Below are 16,305 nucleotides of genomic sequence, written 5' to 3' on the forward strand. Positions count from 1 at the left end.
CCCTCAATAGTCTTCTAATGGTTTTCACCTAATTTTTTTAAATGCACATTTCCTTTTCTCATTACATAGGTCTCATTACATAGGTCTAGCAAAATACCAAGGCTAGGACCCAGCCTTTGGTGTATAGAGCAATGGTTATTCAACTTGAGCTTGGCTCCTGGTGACTACATAGACATATCCATGGAGTTTCTTGGCAACAACATGTAAGTGGATTTGGGGGCATTTCTTCTCAGCTTCCACTTTGACCTGCAGCCTTGAGATTTTTCACCCAAATGCTCGCTGATTAGTTTTTTCAAGATGACTCAGAGTCAGTTATTGATTTATTTATATTTATTTTCATTTTGAATTTCTCACTGCCCATCTCACTGCAGAGCAACTCTGGACAGTTTACAGTAAAAAGGATATTAAAATAGAATAAATATGAATTAAAATACATTACAAGAACAGTTATGTGTTGTCACCTTCTGTAGTCATGCAGAGTATTGTGACATAGTCTTTTTACTTGAAGACTCTATTTGGGCTTGTGAAATGTTTTGAGAAGACACATACAGAAAGTAGAGGGACGTAGAAGGGAAAGTGGATTGCCTGTGCAACCAAGCTCCCAGTTTGTAACTGTTTCCCTCCCCTTACTAGCATGTTGTGCTTCAGTCTGGCAAATGCATCTCAAGGCTCTGAATTAAAAATAAAGTAAATTCCACAAGTCAAACATTTGCTGTTTTCTGATATATAGATGGAGAGACTTGAGTAGCCCTTTTAAGCAGTGGCATACTCGGGAGGTGAGGGCAATCAAAGTAAAGTGTAGATCACACAAGTGCAACCACCTCTGTTACTTTTTTAGCCCCCACAAACATCTCTGAAATTATTTACAAGTTACTTAAAATAATTCTATCCTGCTTTTTCTATTCCAGAAGGTCACCCAAGATAGCTTAATTACAACATTTGAAATACTATGTAAAACAAGAGGGAAAAAAATTACAGAAATATCAGAAATATGTTAAATCAAGGCATAGAAGAAAACCATGGTTTTACCTTACATTGAAAAACCACAACTATCAGGGACAGGCAAATTTCAGATAGTAAGAAATTCAGCAATATGACAGCAGCAATGTTAACAATATCTTGCCTGCAAGACAAGAAGTACTCCCTGTAATTTATGCACAATAGATTCCATTAATTAATCACCAGCAAGGTATAATGTAGTTTTGTCTTAGTGTGTTGCATGAACAGCCACTGTAGTTTACAAATCATGATTTATGACTGATTAAATCATGGCTTATTGCAATGTGTGGACCAGATTACTTTCCCTGTACACTGATATTGAAAAAACTCCTAAGTATGTACAGGTTTGAAATTAATATAATCTCACCCAGAAATGTTTCTTTAATTAATCTGGCTTTATCTCTGAGTAGGTCTGAAATGGACTGCAGTGAAAATTCTCACATGCTGCTCTTGATGGTTTATTTTGAATATTTTTTGTTGATCAAGATTAAAACCATATTAAGAAGCCACTGTTGTTATAATAAATTTTAGTCCTGGCTATTGAATACTATTACAATATTCAATTATAATATTATTAGTATAAATAATATTATACTAATATTATTACATGGCCAAGACCAAATTTATTTTGTTCCCAAAAGAAACTGATAATGCCAGATCAAAATAAAGCCCTTTCATCATTCTACTCACAGTTTGGAATCCAACTTCAGAAGAAATCCCAGTTTGTCATATTCTGAAAGACAAAAGCAGATTTCAGATAATTTAGTAGGCTCATCAGTTATCCACTAGACAAAGAAAGCCTTTCATGAACATAAACATTTCTAACCTGAAAATGACAACATAGTCAATAAAGTAAAAAAAATGATTAATTAATGAACAAATTAATTAATAGAGTTCTGTAATTTCCATTATTAAATTTCTAAAATAAAAACTTAATCTGTTTCTGAAATATACCTCCCTCAGTTTAATCTAGACTAGTATTTCTCAACCTCAAAAACTTTAAGATATGTGGATTTCAACTTCTTCTCCAAAGAATTCTTGGAGTCCACACATCTTAAAGTTGCTGGGGCTGAGAAACATTGATCTATTACTAATTTTATATCTTACAAGTTCTCTGAACCATGCTTATTCCATGCGTGGCAACATATTTTGCAATTCCTACTATAATTATGAGCACAGAGATAATTAAAAAAAAATAAAACTATAAAATATGTTTCCTCGAGAATATACTACAAGGCTTCCTAAAAAAAGCTTATAATGGGAGTGAATATCCACTAATAAAGCAGCAGTATGAAACATCATAATTAAATTCATCCAACCATTGCCTTTTAACTCAGAAAGGATACAGAAGAAGAATATAACATGTTTACTGACAGCTTTCCACCTTTTTCCAAATAGCAGACTTTGATTTAACAAAGCTTTTAAACTGAATTCTGGCCAAATAGAAGTGGAAACAGTCCAGCTGTTTATTTCCAGTTTCTTTAAGTGTTGATGCATAATCCACAGACTGCATTTACATTTCCTCATCACCTCTCCAACTCAGTTTTCAAATGAATTCCATCACTTCCAGCACCCACCCACTAAAGAAATAAATGAATACAATTTCATTTTAACATTTGGAAATATCAATAGTGTTCAGTTTGGTTTGTATTAGGACACCTATCATATTTTAAATTTATGTATTCATTCTATTTATTCAATTATATGCCCACTACATAATTGCTGTAGGGTTTCTTTTAGATCATAACTGAAAAAAACAAATAATTAACAAAATTGTAAATGTACAAGACTGACCACAAATGTGGTAGATCCTTCTATCCACCTTCACTCCAGCTCCATATTATCCATGTATGGACATCTGTAGCAAGCCATGAAGACATCCAAATGATGATATATGCTTGATGCAAGTACATGATATCATTTGCTTCCCTTTGTCCTCCCCTTCTCTCCCCAGTATATCTATGCTCAGAGAGATAGAACAGTCAGGAAACAACTGAATTGATTCCCAGGCCACCAACATCATGTCCATAAAAGGCAAGGTGCAGCCTTATCTTTAAGAGCATACAATAAACATAACAGCTGAGAATGGAAGTCCTGAACATTCTGAAATCAAATCTTTGATTGACAAGTATTACAGAATCTGCTACTTGCATCTCCTGACAATGGAATTCACAACAAGCCTAAAGAGATGGGGATACGCATGGATGGAGATCTCAAATATTTTTGGGGAGAAACATATGGTTTTTATATGTATTAACACATAATATATATTATATGTAATATAAATAAGCAGGTGCCCTAGGTATAGATTAAAAAAAGTTCTCGCTTATTTTGGTTCTTGAAATAATGAATAGAGATATAAGACAAGATGAGAGGATTGTGGGAGTAAAGATTCAAAAAGAAATTTATAAGTTAAGGGCTTTTGCGGATGACTTGGGGTTGGTTTTAGAAGATCCTTTAAAGGGAATTGAAACATTAATGGGAAAACTAAAAGAATTTGGTACATTAGCAGGTTTTAAGATCAACAAGCAGAAGACGAAGATGTTAACAAAAAACATGAAAATAGAGGATCAAACCAAACTGATGAATAAAACGGGTTTTAAGATTGAGAAGAAAGTAAAATATCTGGGTATCACTATGACAATATGAATTGTATGTTATTTCAAAATAACTATGTTAAGACATGGAATGAAGTTAAAAAAGACATGTTAAGATGGGAGAAGCTACAATTGTCATTGCTGGGGAGAATTTCTGTGATAAAAATGAATGTCTTGTCTAGTATGATGTTTTTGTTTCAGACAATACCTGTTTTGACAACTGATGCACCATTTAAACAGTGGCAAAAGGATATATCTAAGTTTGTGTGGCAGGGGAAAAAACCATGAGTTAAATATAAGCTGTTACAAGATGCAAAGGAAAGAGGAGGATTGGGTTTACCTGATTTGAAATTGTATTTTGCAGCTTGCTGTTTGGTTTGGATGAAAGAGTGGGTGCTGCTGAGAAATAGAAGGCTTTTGGAGTTAGAAGAAAATGACCTGAGATTTGTGTGGGATGGAAATCTGTGGTACAATAAAGCCAAGGTTAATGTCGATTTTAAAAATTGTTAGGTGTGTCATATTAAGCATATGGAATGGATACAAACCCAGGTTCTGCCCAAAATCGTCTTTGTGGCTCTCAGCAAAAGAAGCATTTTATAGACAAGAAGTAGTAGGCAAACACAAACAGTTAACTTATCGTGAGATACTAGAATTTTGTCAAGGGGAATACAAAATAAAATCAAGAGAACAACTGGTGGCAGAGGGATATAGTTGCCAATGGTTTTCTTATTTACAGTTATTAGAAAGATTTAAAGTAGACAAAAGAGTTTATGGTTTTGAACATTTTAAGACTGAGTTTGAAATAGAATTGTATACAAATGATGAACATGTAACTGCTAAAATTTATACATTTTTATTGAAATTTGAAAAAGAAGAAGTGAAAGAATGCATGAAAAAGTGGGCTAAAACTTTTGGTTATAATATACAGATGGAACAATGGGAAAATATGTGGTTGAAAGGATTGAAATTTACATTGTGTTATAACCTTAAAGAGAATTTTTATAAAATGATATACCGTTGGTATATGACACCAGATAAATTGTCTAGAATGTATAAAGGCACTTCAAATTTATATTGGAAATGTGAACAACAAGAGGGGACATTTTATCATGCTTGGTAGATGTGTAAAAAATCTAGAAAATGTTGGATTCAAATATATACACTGATTCAGAGGATTTTAAAGATTAATATACAATTGAGACTAGAAATCTTTCTTTTGGGACTGATGATGGACAAACAGTTGGAAAAAGTCATGGAACTTTGTTTTTGTATATTATAACTGCAGCAGGATTATTATATACACAAAGATGAAAAGATTCGGCATTACCCACAATGAAGGAATGGATGGAGAAGATGATGGAACTTGCTGAGATGGCCAAACTTTGATCAGAGAAAAGACAATATCTATGTATACTGCTGACTGGAAACCACTTATGGACTTTTTGTATAAAACAGAAAAAAATGAACTTATGATTTATGGTTTTGATGATTAGACAGGATAGATTATAGAAAGAAGAGAGTCATGATGTAACTTTAGAGAAAGAGGTAAATTTATAATTGTGCTTATAACTTCTGTAAAGAAGATTGGAAGCCACTTATTAGTATGTTTTCCTTTCTTTATTATTTTTCTTTTATTTTTTTCTTACTTTCTTGCACTTTTAGTTTTCTCTTTGATTTCTTTTTCTTTTTTCTTACTTACTTTATATCAGCTTGTATTAGTTTTTATCGTTGTTTTTAAAACTGTAATAAAAAGAAAAGTTAATTCAAACAAAGGAAAAAGATATGTTGTGGTCAACTAAAGAACTCTTGCTATCTGGATATTGAACTTAAGGGAACCCAAAGCCTAAATAGCCTAAATTTGTTATCCCAGAACAGTAGCTGACCAGGAAAGAATTTTATCCAAATTGGGTGCGAAAGAGACAAGAGGTAGAACTAACCCAGCTGAAAGTAAACTAGCAGGGCTGATTATTTAAACAGCACAGGCTTTTCCAATTTACTGCCTTTTAGATGTTTTAGACTACAGTACCCATTATCTCAGCCAGCATAAGCTATTACAGATGGCTGAATTAGGGGAAAACTGTGTGGCAAGAAGGCCTCTTTCACCAATTTGGTACTGAATGAAGGAAAATATCACCTTTTGCAAGAAAAAGAAAGTAACTTCCATTCCAGAAATCACATCAGCCCTTAGGTCAACTATTATTCAACATTGTAGGAAAGTAATTCAAAAAAGCTCATTATCACTGATAACAATTTAATAATAAATGTACAACAGAAACACAGAGACTAACAGCTAAGCACAGTGAGCTCAATAAACTATACATTTTTTGTGCCAAACTAAACACTGGTATAATTACAATGTTTTCCTCTGAGCATCTAGAATCAACCTAGCTGCTGGACAACTAAGTGAAAAATTCTTAGACTAACTGCTGTGTTCCCCACAGACCACCCAAAGAGTCAATAGAGCAGAAAGAGTAGATATATGGGTTATCTGTCCACCTTCACATATTCCAGCTGCATCCACATATTTACACAGAGAGTAGAAAACTAAATCTTCTCTCGGGTGCATTCCTCAAAGGATAAACCACAAAAACAACTACACTTTTCAAGAATAGTTATGAAGCACTGTATACATAAGTTAAACCAACGAATCAATATAACAGCTTCAGTGCCTGCCTGACAACATTCCTTCACGAGAAGCCAATCACTTCTACCCTCAGTAAAGGAAGAAAAGATGCTTGTTTTTTGATGCTTGGGAACTATTTGTATAACATGCAAATATAAATATGGAAATATAAATATAAATAAGTCTAGGAGTACTTATTATGGAACATATTTGACCTGTTCTGTTGCACAACATTGATCTATTTGCTTCATACTTTCAAGTTTTCAAAAGCAATTATACATTTGGATTATTCTGTTTATTGATAGACAATTCAGCAGGGAAACTGCAAAAATCATGCATGTTCTCATGTTTAGATAAAGGTTACAGGAGTTCTCCAAGTACAAGGGAGCCATAACTGAAAAAGCATCAAGGTAAATGGGAGATAAGTAGATCTGCAAGTTAAACAACAGTGTGAATCTGGCAGTAAAGTCAGGGGTTCAGAATTGCTTAACTTCCACCCCTTCTGATACTTTAAATAACTTTGATGGCCAGATAGACATGAATTGTTTATTACTGAAATAAACTTTTTTATTCAGCTGTGCAATGCTTTGGGTTTGATTTTGAAGAGGTGCTTTGGAACATGTACATAGATCCTCTATGCAACTCATTCAAGCATCAATATACTTTTTCAGGACCATGCAGCTGCAGACCCTGGAAACAGATTTAGCTGCTTCAATGAGTCACAGAGAGGTGCTGTTTTCTGTCTATTTGAAACAGTTCTTTGCAGCTGAATCTGAAGCACTGCACATCACTACTTTTTATATTACCGATTACTGAAGTCTCCTAGTGGTTTATAATAAAATATGAGCATTATATCAAACATTATACATCAAAACCAAAATTAAGATCAGAATAAAAATAACCAAAATTTAAAAGCCTGTTCAAAAAGGTATGTTTCAATATGATTTAAGCCAACAAAGAAATCAAATCCTCACAACTAAGCTGGGACTGCATTCCAGAGACCTGGAGTGGTGACAGAGAAGGCTTGTCTCCAAGTCATTAACGACCCGATGGCAATACAGGCAAGTCTTCAATAAGCTCAGTGAATGGTTTGTGATGGGAAACATCACATAGAAGATGCTTTCTCAGCTAAGTACTATATACCAAACCATACTGTATTTTAAAAGTAGTAACCAGAACTTTCATCCAGAAACAAATTGGCAGCCTTGAAATGCTTGTGTAAATGAAGTAAACACTGGGGCCTGGGAGCAAACAGGCAATAAAGAATGCAAAAGAACATTATGAGCTCTTTCTGGAAGGAAATAAACATTGGAGCATTAGATGACAGGAGATTAGTTAGGTAGCGCTGAGTCAGGCTTAACTCCTAATGAGTGCATGGACAAATGCTCACCATCTCAGTGTGTCTCTAGTAATAATTTATAGCTCTTCCATAGACAGTTCTATAATTTCTTTGATCCTGTCCATCCATCTTAGTTGTTCTTTTCCTTCTACTTCCCTCAATCTTGTCAAACATAGTTATTTTTTTCTAATTTATCAACTGCTTGCATCAAAAGTCTAAATTTTCTGCATGTTGATCATTGCCTCAAAGGGAGCAGTTAGTATTTATTTGATCCAGGTTTACTGGTTCTTATAAGCCATGTTTTAGAACCATCTCCAAATCCATAATTCAAAGGCATCACCTTTCTCTTGCTGCTTCTCAGTGTCCAGCTTTTATAGCTGCACACATCACCCTGGAAAGATCATTCCATTAATCATTGTTGTCAGAGAAATACTTTTATCGTTCATGATCTTACTTGTCATTACCTTCTTCCCTAGGATGGATTAATTTCCTCTTTATTTCTATACACATCACCTATTTTTATCATTCTTGAGCCCACCTGCACTTCTTTGCTCTTAACTGTGACAAACATTAACTCTGTCTTCTTAATAAACTCCATTTTTTCACTTTCTGCTTTCATAATTTTTCCTTAATTTTAGCTAAGAAAGTGATGCTGTCTGCATATCTCAAATTTTTAATGCATTAACCTCTTATTTTGTTTACAGGTGTCATATCTTCCAAGGCTGTTATTCTTATAATAACATTCATTTTTTGGATTAAATAATTACAGGGAAAATACATATCCTTGCCTCTCTACCTTTCCTATTCTGAACCACTCTGTTTCTTCAAATTGACTTCTTAGAGTAGCTTCTTATCCATTGTAAAAGATCCCCAGAAAAATAATCAGGTTTCTGGTTCATACATTAGCCTTAATATATTTCCACAATTTGGCCTGTTGTAGAGGCTACTGCTGCAGTCAGTATGCAAAAGTAAAACTTCTGTTGTACTTTCTTGCCCTTACCATTTAGCTTGTTCTAAAAGCCACTTGGATTTTCTCCTCTTCCAGTTTTAGAAATGGATTTTTTCTGCTTCAGTTTTCACAATGTCTTTTTCCTCTTTCCCCAGCACCTCAGAATCTTTTTTATCCATCTTCTCTTAGTTATCTGATCTTGCGTCTGTACTTTCATTTCATTTTTCTCTATTTAAGTTCTCTATTTAAAACCTTCCCTAAGGAATTACCTCGATGTTTCAATTGTACTCTTGCATCCCCCTTCTCTGGTACAGATACAGATACCTATCTTTTCTAATCTCTAGGTTACACAATCTTGTTCCATTTTGTTGACACAAAACTGTTTAACTGCCTCTTACCCACAGTTTTAAACATTTCAATGAGTATTTCATCTGTGCCTGGTACTTTCTTATTTGACAGCTGGTCTACCACAGCCTACACACTTCAATATCTAATGGAATTGGTTCCTAAAGATATTCTCTCTCTGCAAATGTTTCTGTCATACTATTATCCCATTTGTAAAGGGTTTCACTATACATACTGTATATAGAAGTCTTTCTAACTTCCCTTAACCTCATTTGCTTAAATTAAATCTCTTCCATTAGGAGTCCTACCTTAGATGTAAATGTTTGTGTAATTTCAGTTATATTAAAAACATATCCAATTTTCTCTATTTGTTGACATTTTTGACTGAGATCTGTTTTCTCATTTGTTCTTATTTCATTCCAGAAGCCTACATTGTTATTATGCACCCTTCTTGCTACCTAAGTCTTTCAACTTCCATTTTTTTGTTTATCTTGATAGCTTGTTCTAAAAGCCACTTGGATTTTCTCCTCTTCCAGTTTTAGAAATGCATTTTTTCTGCTTCAGTTTTCACAGTGTCTTTTTCCTCTTTCCCCAGCACCTCAGAATCTTTTTTATGCATGTTAAGTATACTGAATCTGTTTTTTACATTTATTTTATAATCTGATTGCATGTCCTCCCGGTGAGACCTTGCTGACAGTCCAATTCTTTTTAAGTTTCTATGCTTAATCCATAAATTTGACTACCAATATTCACAGGATGATCCACAGTCTGCACCTGGAAGTCATCTGAATCCTGAATTCTATGGTGTGCTAAATGTGATGTCAACATAAAGAGTCTGTATTTATGCTGCTTGAATTAACAAAATATTTTGGCACAACTTTATTAGCCTAGCTCCTGTATTATTTTGCTTGTCCAAACGTTCAGGTTTTTTTAACTTTTGCACACAAACCATTCTTTAGTAGTACTATGTCTTCTTAATCTTGTGTTTAGCACTTATAATTTTCTGTAGAATTCTTAATATCTTTCGTCACTGCATCTGTACATGAATCTATATAATACTGATGTTCACTGGATATTCACTAATTATGGCCAAACAAATACTTAGCAATATCCTTTTTTAACATTATCACCACTCCATTCCTTTGTATAGTCTCATGCTCTAAATACTAAATTATGCAATAATCTGGTTTAAAGTGGCTCATTCTGGTCCATCTAAGTTTATTCCTAAAACATACAAGTTCATTTCTGCTTTGCCAATTGCAAGGTTTCCTAGATTTGTGCTTCTCACATTTCATTTTCCAATTGTACCATACATCCTTGTATTTCAGTATTAACCACCTCAGTCACTAGACTTCCTTACAGTTTTGATCTCACCATATTATCTTCAGATTTAGTCACTAAAGTTCTCCAATAACTAGAGTGCACTGTTCTTGGCAACAATGTAATTGTGGTTTGCCATTGTTTTTTTCCAATTTTAATTCTGGCATTCCTTCTTCTAGTTGGGTTGATTTCATTCACATCTGCAGAACCCCACCTAACCTTATCCCTATTGAATATTATTCTGTTTCTCCTATCCCCTTAGTGGCAAAGATGACCCTACCAATTCCTGCTGGGGTTACCCTTCCCACAACATCAAAGTGATAATCAGAGAAGGAAAGGTGCTTAATAAGAAAGGGGGGAAAAAGGAGATTCCGGAGAAGCTCAGTGAACTAACTGCATTTGTCTTTATCACTAAGGATGTGGAGAGAGATTTTTAGGATTAGATCTTGAATACTGTATCTGAGGCAAATAGATGTGACAAGAGATGACAATATAAGTCTTATGACAAATTGAAAATAAACAAATGATCTGATATAGATGTTACCAATTTAACAGTTTTCAAGGAGTTCTAAATGTGAGATTGGTCTTTTAACAAAAACAGTCCCCAGGGACTGAAGCATATTCAGTGTAACTTCAATTTATAAAAGAGATTTTCTGTATCCCTGGGGAGGATACAGAAAAATATAATCCAGTTAGTTTAATCATTAATCTAACAGAAGAACAAGTCTTGTTGAAGAAGAGTCAACCCAAGCAATTAAATAAAATGCTTGTTCACAGAAGAGTACTCAGAAAATCCACGCTATTAATCATTGCCTCTTACTGAAAATGGACTGTTGCTGTGCTTCCCCAAAACATGTCTCCATTCATGTCTATAGATAATATCTCCATATTGAAACAATATTATAGAACATGAATGCCTGTGGGAAACGTGCTGAAATATTTTATGGAACTACTCCCCATTACAACCCTGGCTCTATTCTACTAAAGGCTATTCCCTGTTCAATAGAATTGATCCAAAAAGTACATTTACTGAAACATACAAAAGCACAGGGTGTAGTCCCAAAAAGAAACAAGAAAGACAAGATCATATGTTTTCTAGAAAGAATTTAAGAAAGCCAATGAAATAGCAATTTATCCCAAAGACTAGGGAGGAAGAAAAGGAACAGGATGAGTCAGGAAGTAGTGTGTAACAGCACCTATTTTAGCACTCAAAGCCAGAAATTCAAGATCAGCCAGGTGGTGTTTATCCCAGGAAGACCTTTACATTCAGAGATTCAGGGTCAAATTGCACTTTATATTAGATACATAGCCTGCAACTGACCCTATTTTTTTAAATTCTAAAATAAGCATGGGGTGTTAGTCTGTAATGGGTCCACTGTGAAAGACTGGAGAAAAATTAAACCACTTCCTGGAATTTACAACTTTACCTTCCCAACTCATCCCACTCCCTTTCCTTGAACAGGGTTAGAAAAAGAAAAAAATCTTGACTTTACCAAAAGATTTTTTTCCCTGTTCCCTCCCTCCAATGGAAAAGAAGAAAAAATTGGGAATACAAGCAACTGAGGGAAGAAAATTTCCTCCTTTCTTTCATTTCCATCTACAAATCATATTTATTTCTAACACTGTGCACATTTCATATAAGTTAGCCTCAGGGAGGTCCTCTGATGTCCAGTGATCTGTCCAACATAAAGTAGGAGATGCTGAATACTTTGACCTTGGCCACAGAAATGGTCTCTGGACCAGGAGAGCATTCTGTATGACCATGCTGAAATTTTGCCTACAAACCCGGGTACAAAGGCAGTTTTGGGCTTCCTAAATGATACATTTTTCCTCTGTACCAGCAGGAAGCTGCTGTTTCATATTAACACCCATATCAATCTGCCTCTCTAATAGAAGTTAGCCTGGTATTTAATGCTTTGTCACTGCCATTTCCCTCCTTGACACAGTGGCTCCAATACAGATAAACCCAGTCTTTCATGCTTACTTAGAATAAAATAAGGATAGTCAGCTACATGCTACATTTTTAACATAACATTATGGTAAAGTTTCAAGCTGCCAGTTATTATTTCCTGAAATGCCTTGTCTATTGCCTATTTCACAGGAGCACATATGTCATAAATATTCAGAGGCATTAAGAATTTTAGAAATGAAATATTCTAGGCACAAGACTTGCTGTCTAAAATTCATCTTTGTTTATATTGTACCGCACTAGCCATGTCCCATTTCCCTCATTTTCTATCCCTGCCTTCTCCTACACAGACAAATTTATCAGATTCTGGAGAGCCAGGGATGCATAATAGACGAGGCAAATGTTAAATATTTCCTTTATTTCTGCAGGCATGAGTTCAAAGTGGATAGGATTTTTTATTGCTATTTATTTTTTATACCTATTTATAGGAGGAATTTAAAAGTACAATTCCCAGGGTTCCTCTAGAGCTTAAGGACACTCAGAAATCATAATATTATATGATTATAGGGAAGTGAAATATAGTGACAGTGGGTTAGGGATTTATACAAGCTACTGCATACCACAATGGTAAATTTGGGAGCTGGCAAATACAAAGGTATTAATGATGGAAACATTTCTATGTTTAAGAATTCATATGTTTTCCCCAATAATATGATATGCATTTTAAAACTTGGAAAGATATTCTAAATCAAAATATTTGGGTTTGCACTGACTAAAAACAATGGCAGCTCACCCAATGGTAATAACATGATTTCCATGGAATTGCATGATAGTTGCACAGATGTTGCTTTACTACTGTCACATGAATCATGAATACTATCTTTTACCAGATACTTTTGATCAGATCATGACACTGATGAACTAGCCAACAAAACTGCCAATATTGAACCTTCAAAAAAGTGTTTCTATGTTTACATCTAGAAAACATCCTAATGGTGTTCTACAGTTCCAGATCTTCCAAGACATTTTTCTAGGTCTAAAATAGGTCATGATTAGCTGTTAAATGTTTGCAGATGGACTTTTTTTTTTAACAACTCCACAAATCAGGCACAGATAAATCTAGATCACTGATGTATCTTTATGCAGCTATGATAGGAAACAGTTGTTCTTCTCTAATAAACTTAGGATAAACTTACTCAAGAATAAATATATTCTAGGAAATTCATTATACACTCTTAGCACAGAGAGGAGAAATAAAATATTTAACCAATTTTCTTTAAAAGAATAAAGTGCTTAGACATATCCATTCTTCACTATACATTCTTCACTGCAGCAACAGTTAGTGTGATCAGAAAAAGGCAAGTCACTGGCATTTAGAATACTCCACCAAAGAAGATTAAACAAGAGAGTAAGCCTAGTCTGTTCCTAGAGTTAGTACTTTGGTACTAGCCTAGATTTTGGTACTTTCCTAGATTTTTCAATAGATAGGTGAAAGGGCGTAATTGTTAGGTAATCCACTGCTGAGGCATTCAGGAATTCAAACCAGTTTGGAGTTTTAAGTCAGCAAGATGGATGGTTGCAAACACTGTTGCCAACATCTTATCTTGATCAACCAAGTACCTACTTACACTTTAGGCAGCCATGCCCCACCCTGGCACTAGTTTTTATTAATCCACAGCCAGTGTGTAAGGTTTACCCCTTTCGTCTCAGCAAAACTCTTGTGACGTGTGTTCAGCAAAGAAGTTTACTCAAGCGTAACGTAAGTAAGTACAGACAAAGCCAGGGTTGGCTTGGCATAGCTTACATGGTATTTTATAGCTTCCCCGTTCCCGCGCTTTACCTGTTGCTTAGTTACAGATTACCCGCAGTAATCCTCCCTCACCCAAATGGCAGATTCAGTCCGGTGCTTTTGTCTTTCTGATTGCAGTCTATGGGTTGTGCTGTTGCTGCCTTTATTGGGTTTGCCTGTTTGCGCACAAAGCCAGGAGTCCGATGGTTCTGATTGCTTCGCTTCCAAGCCTCTGCGCTTTCCTTTGTTTGCAGCGCCTGAGGGAAGCCACACTGATACAAAGTATCCGCTTGCGGTTTTGAGTTACCTGTCAGCAATCCGCAGTTTCACTTCCCCTTTTTCTCTGCTAGCGCCTGGGCGGTGAAATTGACTAGGTGAAGCTGAGCAGCGCGTTCACCCTGCTGTTCCATGCCGGCTGAATCTGACACAGTGCACATTACTCCCAGGAGACTGGCCATGAATTTCACCTCTGCTCTGCTACCGGGCTTCTACATGAAAGTGCCACAATGTTTCATGATTTAACCTAGTACAGCTTGCTCAGACTCTTTGGAAATAAATAGGAGAGGACCTGGCTCTGGTTTCGATTCTATACCAGTTCTGCCCTTTCCTTGATCGGGAGGCCCTTCAGATGCTCACTCATGCCCTAATCATTTATTCATTGGGCTATTGCAATGCACTGTACATGGGGCTTGCCCTTGAAGACCATCTGGAAGCTATAGTTGGTTCAAAATGCAGCCGTGCAAGCAATAATAGGTGCTTCTCATTATGTCCATGTGTCATGGCTGCTATGCAAGCTGCACTGGTTACCAGGTGACTTCTGGATGCAATTCAAGGTGCTGGCCATTACCTATAAAGCCCTTCATGGCATAGTGCCCAGATATTTGATGGATTGCCTGTCTCCAGTTGTTTCTGCCCATCCCATGCATTCAGGCAATGGGCCTCTCCAGGTCGCATTGACTTAATGCTGTCATCTTTTTTTAGTTGTGTTTTTAACATATGTATTCAATTTACAGGTACAGATAGTCCTCAATTTACAACCATTTGTTTAATGACTATTTGAAATTATGATGGCATTGAAAACAGTAACTTATGACTGGTCCTCACACTTATGACTGTCACAGAGTCCCAGCAGTCATGCGATCAAAATTCGGGCACTTGGCAACCACCATGTATTTACGACAGTTGCAGTGTCCCAGGGTCATGTGATTGCCATTTGCAAACTTCCCAGGGAACTTCTGACAAGCAAAGTCAATGGAAGGAGGAGGAGTTGCTTAACGGCCATGTGATTCACTTAATGACCACATCACTTGGCAATGGAAGTTCCAGTCCCAATTGTGGTTGTAAATCGAGGACTAGTTGTAGTCCTTGGTTTACAACAGCAATTGGGACTGGAATTGTGTTCGCTAAGTGATATGGTCGTGAAGTGCAAAGTCACATTCTGGCAGTCCTGGTTGCTATCATTAAGCAAGGACCATGTAGGTCATTAAGCAAAGACCTCATGTGACCACAACTTCCAACTTCCTGCTGGCTTCCCCATTGACATTGCTTGTGGGAAGCTGGCAGGGAACATCGGAAATTGCTGCAGCTTGGAGCGAAGTTGTAATCGCAAGCTGGGTGCTGACCTCCCAGATCACAATCATGCGACCATGAGGATGCTGTGATGGCTGGAACTCTGAGAACCGGTCAAAATTACCACTCATTCAGTGCCATTGTAAGTTTGAACAGTTGCTGAATGAGTGGTCGTAACCCAAGGACCACCTGTATTATACACTGCCCAGAGTGTTCTTGGAGTTGGGTAGCCTTAACAAATCCAAATAAATAAATAAGCAAGCCAGGATGACTGACTCTGGGAGGCTTTATGGTCTCTGTCCCAACTACTTGCCCCCTCATCTGAGTCTGATTTAGATGTCATTGCAGTTCCATTCAGTGCTGTATATTTTTTATATAAGTGCAATTAAACATTCCTAAGTGAATGTTTCACAAAAGATGCTTTCACTCCATTTCAGAAGTTGTATTATATTTCCTAGTAAAAGTCAAAGGTAATAATAAAGTAATGTACACAAGTTCTTGGTGACCTCTAGTGTAAGTCAACTTGATCTGCAAAAGACGTCAAAGAATTAAGATAAAGGCTAGGGAATATTCTATCGCAAATACCGATACATTAAAGGACTCTTCTAGAAAGATTCCCACCCAGAGTCATTATCATCTCATAGCTACAGATGGGCAATAAAAAAAAGGGCTAATAATAAAAAAGAGCTGCAGAATTTGACAACCAAGCCTTTGTCATAGTGTCAGTTAAACTATCAAGGATGTAAAATATGTAGTAAGCACTATTATCTAAAGATGAACTGGGGGAAAAAAGAGAGAAAGTATTACTCAACCAATGACAGCCTCCAATCCATTGAGATATCTGGCACCCAATGGCAATTATGTAT

At 35.9% G+C, this 16,305-nt stretch overlaps 1 protein-coding gene across 14 annotated transcripts in view; it reads right to left on the reverse strand.

The window, feature by feature from the left end:
- Positions 1–16,305, reverse strand: part of ST3GAL3 (ST3 beta-galactoside alpha-2,3-sialyltransferase 3) — a 212,547-nt gene that overhangs the window by 139,428 nt on the left and 56,814 nt on the right. For 13 of the 14 annotated variants that reach the window (XM_088153067.1, XM_088153069.1, XM_088153073.1 and 10 more), the window contains one exon: positions 1,690–1,732. In XM_088153067.1, the coding sequence (XP_088009193.1) occupies positions 1,690–1,732 (43 nt within the window). 14 annotated transcript variants of the gene reach the window in all.

The sequence above is a fragment of the Python bivittatus genome, unplaced genomic scaffold, assembly GCF_059951505.1.
Source record: "Python bivittatus isolate LINGU-HERP-01145 unplaced genomic scaffold, Pbiv_v1 ctg000700_np1212, whole genome shotgun sequence".
NCBI classification, from domain to species: domain Eukaryota; kingdom Metazoa; phylum Chordata; class Lepidosauria; order Squamata; family Pythonidae; genus Python; species Python bivittatus.